This window comes from Chanodichthys erythropterus, chromosome 21, assembly GCF_024489055.1.
Source record: "Chanodichthys erythropterus isolate Z2021 chromosome 21, ASM2448905v1, whole genome shotgun sequence".
Classification (NCBI taxonomy): Eukaryota; Metazoa; Chordata; class Actinopteri; order Cypriniformes; family Xenocyprididae; genus Chanodichthys; species Chanodichthys erythropterus.
Window position 1 is genome coordinate 4,670,768 of NC_090241.1, and position 9,279 is coordinate 4,680,046.

The 9,279-nt window shown below is 37.5% G+C and overlaps 1 protein-coding gene across 1 annotated transcript; it reads right to left on the bottom strand.

Moving 5' to 3' along the window:
• Positions 1 to 386: 386 nt before the first annotated feature.
• On the bottom strand, positions 387 to 8,987 carry zswim2 (zinc finger, SWIM-type containing 2). The gene is made up of 10 exons (XM_067374570.1): positions 8,702 to 8,987; positions 8,556 to 8,632; positions 6,424 to 6,464; positions 6,057 to 6,285; positions 5,606 to 5,744; positions 4,274 to 4,386; positions 3,612 to 3,696; positions 3,318 to 3,400; positions 3,011 to 3,176; positions 387 to 1,071 (listed from the first exon to the last, which is right to left on the bottom strand). The coding sequence occupies exons 1-10, from the start codon at positions 8,849 to 8,851 to the stop codon at positions 421 to 423; spliced, it is 1,734 nt and encodes a 577-aa protein (XP_067230671.1). The 5' UTR covers positions 8,852 to 8,987; the 3' UTR covers positions 387 to 420.
• Between the last annotated feature and the right edge of the window lie 292 nt (positions 8,988 to 9,279).

The following is a 9,279-nucleotide window of genomic DNA, read 5'->3' on the forward strand; positions in this document are numbered from 1 at the left end:
TTTTCAGCAGAGGTCAAGCATTGTTTGATTCTGTAATTCAGCGACTGCTCAGCTAAATACAAGAAATGCTAACATACTTAATCAAAACATTCTTTAATTTTATTAAACAAGAAGTTTAAGGCAGTCATGTGGAGTAAAATATTAAAAAGCTCATATTAAAACAGGCATATACCATTAAAAACTGACACCTGAGCCTTCCTCAGGGTGCTTCTCTGGTTTTTAATATTACAGCCGTCGTTTAATACACGCTTTTTAATATTACACGTTAACACTTTGGATTTCTTGCTTCATACACTGATACCCAGTAGAAGTATTCCAAACCCCCATGGAGCAACATACTACCATTATTTTTTGATTGCATACCAATTCACTTTGCTCTTGTTTTCTCTTAAGTATAGCTTTGACATGACTGTTTGTCATCTAGAGATGAAGATCCTTCATATCCAGCCTGCCAGGCCTTGTTCTCTGTCTTAAGTGACCATTCCTCAGTGGTCTGACACTGCTGTAAGCTGGTGTCATGCTGGATGGCCCATTAATGCCAGCAATGAGTCTTTGCTGGTCATTCTGTGTCCTGGCCAATGCTGACTGGACATTCAAAGTTAGACTGACTGTTGCAGGACTATTTGGAAAGGATACTCTCCTCTCAGCCGGTGCAGGTATGGCCTGGCCCACTGATAAGCTCCTATGACGAGACCTCTGTTCGTTTGTATGACTGTGTTTCATTCTGGTATATGGTTCTATGTGGGAACTATTGATGCAGAGGCCCAGAAAGCCCTGAGTGAGTAAATCCACAGAGGAAGGACTGGAATACCCTGACGCAGACGGTTCAGATGTCACTGTTCTCAACAGAGATGGAGCACTACCTTTCTTTACCTGCAAACCAATTCCTGGTAGAAAGAACTCAGAGATCTGTTCATCGGTACGCTTGCTCTGAGCTTCACTAGATGGAGCCAGAGATCTTTCTGCTCTGCTACTTCGAGGATTCCATGTCAGAGGATTGTAGATGACATGCCAGTCCAGTGGGCAGCAGTTAGACTTGCGGATCACCGGATCAATACAGCCAGTATGAAACTGGTTCAGGTTCAAAAAAAAGAGAAAAATAGATAATTCTATGTAAGACTATGTAAGATTATTTAGCTAATAGCTTGTCTTATATATACACACCTGCAAACTCAAGAGGTGAAAAAGGTGACATATTTACCAAGTAAATTGTTGTAGGGAGAACATTTTTGACTTTAACATGTAAACAAACATTCTTGCACTCTGACAAGAAAATAAATGGGGGAAAAAAAAAACATTTGCTTCAAGTAAAAAAATAAAAATTGACACTAGGGCTGGGCATTGACACAAATTAGATTTTAATTTGATTCGGAATCTTGCGATTTGACTTCGATTTGATTACCTTCGATTCAAAATTGATTAATTTGGGGCCTATCAGGAACAGTACATGGCAAATTTCCTCAAAAAAAAAAAAAATCTCTCAACTAATGCTGTAAAGTATACAGGGAACCACAGTTGGTGCATCGTTATAGTATTATAGGTTAAAATTAATTGATTTGTAAGCTGCTTACGTCTAAATAACACCAGTATGTTTTTGTATTAACGTTATAATATCTTTTTAAAGACATAATTATGTTTCAACTCGTTTTTCATATAGGCCTAAACACTTAAATAGTGGCTGACATAAAACAGATTTACTGAAGCACATGTTAAAGGGATAGTTCACCCAAAAATGAAAATTTGATGTTTATCTGCTTACCCCCAGCGCATCCAAGATGTAGGTGACTTTGTTTCTTCAGTTGAACACAAATTATGATTTTTAACTCCAACCGCTGCCGTCTGTCAGTCAAATAATGCGAGTGGATAGGAACTTGAACAATAAGAGTCGAAAAATCTTGCATAGACAAATCCAAATTAAACCCTGCGGCTCGTGACGACACATTGATGTCCTAGGACACGAAACAAACGGTTTGTGCGAGAAACCAAACAGTATTTATATAATTTTTTTCTTCTAAAACACCACTATGTCCAACTGCGTTCAGCACTCGTTTAGTGAGGTCTGATCGCGCTCTGACAACAGAAGTGATGTCTGGCACTCATTGAAGTATAAGCGCAAGACATCACTGCCGTTGTCAGAACGCGATCAGACCTCACTAACCGAATGCTGAACGCAGTTCCCATTCACTCGCGATCGAGTTCCCATTCACTCATATTATTTGACTGACAGACGGCAGCGGTTGGAGTTAAAAAATCATAATTTGTGATCTACTGAAGAAACAAAGTCACCTACATCTTTGATGCGCTGGGGGTAAGCAGATAAACATCAAATTTTCATTTTTGGGTGAACTATCCCTTCAAGTACAAATACAATTAATATGCATTAGCCTATTGTGCGTTTATTTAGCAAAATGCTCTACTCTAAGTTCATTTTTGTAGCTGACTGAAGAGTTTTTGGTCATTGAAGGGCTTTTCTGAGGTAAATGTGACGGTAAATGTGACATTTTTACAAGCTGTTTTATTGACGCCTTTCAGCAGCTAAAACGATTGATCAATTAATTACATGTGGCATGATTTGTATTTTGGTAAGTTGTACTGTATCTTTTAACATACCTTCGGATGTTCATTCATGTTTGTTTCGTGTTGTAACTTCTGTAAAGCAGAAGAGATGATCAGTTCACAAGCGCTCTGCTTGAACTGAAGCGCTACAGCGATTCGTCACACCACAGAGCGCCAAGAAAGATCGCGACACCTGTAGAAACGTCTATGGTCTCACTCCAGTCCCCCCCCCCCAAAAAACTCTATATGATTCTACATAAATGACATATTTTGATTCAAAGCGACTAGTTTGCAGGTATGTATATAAGTAAGTCATGTGGAAAGACATTAGGATGAGTAAATGATGACATATTTTTTAATTTTGTAAAATCAAAGACATTAAAATTAGTTGCTAATGGCCAGCTTTATCAGCATTCAACTCACTTTGAGTGAGCTGAAGTTGAGAATGCGTTACCTTGTGTTTGCAGAGAAGGGTTCTGACATGCTGACCCAGCAGAAATCTTGAGAGGCAGATTCTACATTGAACACCTGGATACAGCAATCTGGACTCTTTCCGAACCCTCATTGTCGGCAAACTCTTTATTACAAAGTTCGGGACTATATCGCATGTCATACCTGAGCTGTAAAAGTAAAATAGAGCAATGAGTCTGGATAAATTCCCCAAACATTCCTTAAAGTGTTCTAATATGTGTATACATAGAAATTGGGTCAGGAATTAAAAATAAAATAACTACAGAGAAGCCATGAATGGGCAGACGAACCTACTACCCACTGAGTGGTTTTCTATTTTCTGTGTTTCTTCAGAGGTGTGAGATCCTGCTGTCTGCCATGGCTGACCTCTTTTCTGCACAATTACGACAGAAAAGGAAGAATATTTTGTTAACCTGATATACTGATTCACAAACATAGCAAACTAGAATGCAGATTGAGATGCATCTGTTTGAAAGTGCCATATGGTAAACTTTTTTTCTAATTTATGCTACAAATGACCACATTTGCAGTTATGAATGGCATCATCATGTCATGTGAAACAAAAACCTTGCACAAAAACTCACCATTCGAACTATGAAGCAATGTTTTGGATGGTCTCTTCTCTTAAAGCAATCCTCACACAGGTGGAAAAAACTGCACTCCGTGCACCTGTGAACATCAGACGTGAGACATTGCATAAGACAGAATCTAGCATTAGTCAGAATCGGGATAAATATATTGCTGTTCAAAAGTTTTTTAAAAAGAAATAAATACTTTAAAAAGTACCATAAATAGAAATACTTTTATTAATCAAGGATGCATTAAACTGATCAAAAGTGACATCGACTTTCACTTGATGCAAATTTGATAGAAATACAAAATTTTATCAAAGAATCATATAAAAATGTATCATGGTTTGCACAAGAATATTAATCCGCACAACTATTTTGATCATAATAAAATAATAATAATAAATAATAGGATCATGTGACACTGAAGACTAAAGAAATGATGCTGAAAATTCAGCTTTGCCATCACAGGAATAAATTACATTTTAAATATATTAAAACAGTTTATTTAAATGGTAATAATATTTCACATTACTACTGTTTTAATTGTATTTTTGAGCAAATAAATGCAGCCTTGGTGACTTCTTTCAAAAACTTTAAAAAATCATATCAACCCCAAACTTTTGAACAGTATTGTTTGTCTGCAATGATTTGTCTGATATGTAATAGTTGCCTACTTGAAACATTTTCCAATGATTGGACAGGCCCTGCAGATGTTACACGCAACACCCAGATGTTTGTCCAGACAGTCCCTCTCATAGTAGGTTAACAGTTCTCCTGCATTTTTCACCTGTCAAAAATAATACAGTTAAACCCAAGTTGATTTAAAGGTCCCATTTTCCGTGGTTTGTTGAAGCTTTGATTGTGTTTATAGTGTGCAATATAACATGTGTTCATGTTTCACGTGTAAAAAAACACAGTATTTTTCACATAATTTACTTATCTGTATACCGCTGTTTCCACTGTCATAAAAACGGGCTGATGACTTCCTTGTTCTATGAAGTCCCTCCTTCAGAAATACGTAACGAGTTCTGATTGTGCCAGCGGTTCCTGTGTTGTGATTCGACAGCAGCTTAGCGCTCCTTGCCCGGAAAGGTCACGCCTCTTACCATAACGTGGAGATACATGCGCTCAGTGTTATTGTAAACATGTCTTTAATTTTACCCTATCAATTTGAGCTGGAATCAGACCCGGTGATTGGACTGCGGGATGAAAATAACAGCGTTTTGACGACATGGCGACAAACACACTCTACAAACGCAACTCTTGTGTATTCCTGTGGGCGGAGGTTAGTCAAAAAACGGTTTTAGTGACGTCATTAAAGAAGGAAGTAGAGGGATGTAGTCCAAACTGGCCGTTCAATGTAGGCGACTTCTGTTAAATAAAATATCTCGCTTGGCATTGAACTTTGAGCTTTAAAATTTTACAGATTTTATTTATACTCTAACAACAACATTACACACTAACTAAAGTTTGAAACATGGGATCACGAAGAACGGGACATTTAAGCTTAAAGAGATAGTTCACCCAAAAATGTTGTCTTGTTGTTCCAAACTCGTAAGATTTTCATTCATCTTCGGAACACAAATGAAAATATTTTAAATGAAATCTGAGAGATTTCTGTCCCTCCATTAACAGTCTAACTAACTCTGCCGTTTCAAAAAGTTCATAAAGAGATCGTAAAACTAAAATATGTGAATAAAAGCCTAAATTCAATCTGTTCAGCATATAAAGCGATTGAGTCTCTTCAGAAAATTTGGACTAAACCACTCAATTCATATGGATTAGTTTTACAATCTCTTTATGAACTTTTTGAAGTGTCAAAATGGTAGTCATGTAGCTGTCAAATAACTTCATTTGTGTTTCGAAGATGAACAAAAGTCTTACAGGTGTGGAACGACATGAGGGTGAGTAATAAATGACTGAATTTTCATTTTTTGGGTGAACTATCGCTTTAAACAATAGATAGTAATTAGTTATTTAAGTGACTGGGTTTTGTAATGATGTACCTGTTCAAACAGCTGCTTAAAAGTGCCGAAGTCCTCCCTACAGAGTGGACACTTAAGCGGGGCACTTGGGTCTCTCTTTGTTTGGTGATCAGCCCATACCTTCATACAGGAAATGTGGATGTTGTTTCCACAGCTGAACCTTAACAATGACACATAATTACAGTGCAACCAGTCACAAACCACAACATAGAAATTGCATATCAATGAGGATCACTACTAGCTCTTTGGGTTTAAATGGAAAATTGTGATGCATTTGCTTTAAAGATGGAGAAAATACATTATTAATACATTTCTATGTTAAAAAAATGAATTAAATTCAAACGTTTCATCAATGAAACATATATTCACTTCATGGTTAATACAATATTTACCATGAAATTCAGAAATTTAGAAAGTATCCATTTAATTTCCTGAATAAGCCTGGGGGGACAAAGCTCACAAGTTCTCTTACTTGCAATAAGTTATAGGCAATTTTTTCAGCAAAAGTTCTTCTTGACAGATTGGACATATATCATCTTTCTCTATATCTTTTTGTCTGATTCCTCCGTCTTCCTCACTAGGCTCGGGACATGAAGGGATTTCTGAGCTCCCCCTGTCATTAGGGGATATAGTTTTGGTCACATGAAGCCCTTGCAACAACTCTAGGATCTGTCTCTCCGCAAGACCGTACTGAAAACAGTCTGAAACAGAACAAGTGACCAGACAGACAGCTCAAACATTAATGTACAGGTAGTAAGTGCCTTTATGTTTAAGAGGATCTTAGTGGAAAGAATTGTATTGATTGATGACATTTTATGGGGTATAAATTGTCTACTTACATTCATGATCTCTCGGCAGTCGGAATTTACGCATTAAAAGCCTAAAATGAAATGTTGATGTAAGGTAAGATTATGTCTCAACATGCAAACTGTGTACATGTTTCTTCAACTATGAGCACTTTTCTGTCCCAGGGGCTGATTTTTATTAAAAACTAACAAATTTTATTTTATATGAGGGTCACATTAAAACTTGGAAATGTTATACCATGCCTATAGAGATTTCTGCTATGGAGTTGCTGATTCCAGCACAATGCAAACTATCATTTCAGTTATGGTGGAAATTACATTGTCATTGTAGTGGAAATGTTCATGACTTTAAAGGATTAGTTGACTTTCAAATGAATATTAGTCCAAGCTTTACTCACCCTCATCCATCCTAGGTGTATATGACTTTCTTCTTTATGAAGAAAACAATCGGAGAAATATTAATAAATATCTTGGCGCGTCCAAGCTTTATAATGGCAGTGAACAGGGGTCATGAGTATGAGCTGAAGAAACTGCATCCATCCATAATAAACATACTCCACACGGCTCCGGGGGGTTAATAAAGGCCTTCTGAAGTAAAGCGATGCATTAAATATCCATATTTAACAAGTTATGAAGTAAAATATCTAGCTTCCGCCAGACTGTCTTCTGTATTCAACGTACAAAGAAAGTGTAAAACTCTCGCAGTTCAAAACACTTACGCTACGTCCTGACCAGACGCGAAGCGACACGCGATAAAAGGTATCTTTTCCATTTTAATCAGAGTTTTTGTCCTAACAACAACACAGAGTATGGCAATGATAATATCAGGTACTGTTTATGTGCTTTATTTAATGTTAAAAGCATCTAATGTCCATTTGAATATCTGTGTTCCCAGCTAATTCACCTCAGATCTTGACAGTCGAATTGCTTGCCGCTGGAATCTTATCGCATTGCATCTGGTTAGGACACGGTGTACTACGTCCTACACCCACCCTATTCAAGTTACGGAGAAAGTGTTAATTCGCATGCGAAATTTTCGCACGTTAAAAAATAAATTCGACCTCACTTTATGTCAATCACGTTTGCACACTATCTCCGAAACTTTCGTCCGTCAAAAAAATATTCGGATCAGGTTCGATTTTCTGCGTTTTTCGCATCCGTGGCACGCATTTTGAGAGATGTTTTGACAATTCAGAGCCACCGTACGCGAACCCAAAAATCCGAATGCCACCTGATAAGTTGATCCACCTTGTCATACAGGACAAAACAGCAGCACTGAATGACAAACAATGTGAAGAATACAAAGAGACCGAATATAAAGACAGATTGTCCCAGTAGCAAAGCATCAAACTGAGCGACTGACATCCTGAAGTAAATTTTGAAATGCTCGAATAATCACGCAGCTCCTTGATGAGGTGAACTCTCTTTTATCTCGAAATTGGATGGACCCAATATTTTCTCTTTTTAAGGAGAGAGAGGACAACAAAATCGTGCTCATTACTTGAAGACTTCATTTTGTATTGTTTTGCGATTTTTTTTTGTTTCGCAACGCACTCAATACTCATCGGACTCAAGGCCTTTGCACACTGAAGGCCTTTGCACACTGAGTCCGAAATTTTCGCATGCGTTTTTTCGTATTCGCAATCCTAAAAATTCGTCACGCACAGAGACCTTGCACACTGAGTTCGAAAGTTTCGCATGCGAATTTCGGACTCAGTATGCAATGACCTTCAGTGTGCAAAGGCCTTAACTGATGTGACGTCAGTTTACACAAACGCATCACTTCACTTCAGAAGGACTTTATTAAGCCCCCGGAGCCGTGTGGAGTATGTTTATGATGGATGGATGTGGATGGAGGCACTTTCTTCAGCTCGGATGCATCAGGATATTTATTAATATATCTCCGATTGTGTTCATCAGTCATATTCACCTTGGATGGCTTGAGGGTGAGTAAAGCTTGGGGTCATTTTCATTTGAATGTGAACTAATCCTCTAAGAAAAATTATAAAAAATGTCAATTCTTCTTGATATATGTTATAAACAAATTAAACTAGCATCTGACAGAAAATGAAAAGTGTGTTTTTACAGAGTTTTCTAAATGTCCACAGGGTAAAAGTGCCCATTGTTGAAGAAACACTCATCTAAAGTCCAACCTAAAGCATTACCAGCAGATGTGTGTGCAAAGATCCTTCTCTTTCTGGAAGGTAGGGCAGGTACACGTGTGTGGATCTCCCAAACACACCTTAAATATGAAATAGCATTATTAAATTGCACAAAATGTATCAAACAACAAAAATCAATGTAAACTTACTTTATAATTTTTGCTATCCCCATCCTCTTTCAGGAGAAATCCAATCGGTCCAAACTCTTTGAGGATGAAAATGGTGGTATTCAGCGCTCGATGTTGATGTGAGCTGACCACTTCACTCACTGCTTTCCTCCACATTGTTTTCCTGAACATTATTAAATAGATTTTTCGTTCTAAAATGAACTTATATTATTAGTAAACTTTCTCCATTAATGATTACGTCTCTGGACGTTTCATAAAAAAATATATAATCCGTAACATAAACACTCTGAAACTTTCTGTTAGCGCGATCTTCAATCAGGTGTTGCTACACTTTGTATCTGATGTTTCTATAGCAACAAGCTACGCTGAATAAACAGTAGCTGCTACTTATGTATCACCGCTGGATGGCGCTACAAGTCTCTGTGGTCATATCAGTTCCTCTTTAGTAAACAAAGAACAATATGCTGTTTAATCATCTTTAGTTGACAGAGACACTGTTAAAAGCACACAGTTAGGAGCTTATTGTAAAGCTTCTTGTTAAAAGGCTGGCCTTTTCCTAGAAACATGCCTAGGCTGGCCTTTTCTTAGGCATGTTTCTG

Bases quoted from the DNA above. Each gene is read 5' to 3' on its own strand.
- zswim2 (XM_067374570.1), bottom strand. From the start codon at position 8,851: ATGTTCAGGAAAACAATGTGGAGGAAAGCAGTGAGTGAAGTGGTCAGC. The intron at 6,286-6,423 runs GTAAGTAGACAA...GTTCTGTTTCAG, and splicing joins ACTGCCGAGAGATCATGAAT to ACTGTTTTCAGTACGGTCTT. The intron at 3,401-3,611 runs GTGAGTTTTTGT...GTAATTGTGCAG, and splicing joins ATTGCTTCATAGTTCGAATG to AAAAGAGGTCAGCCATGGCA.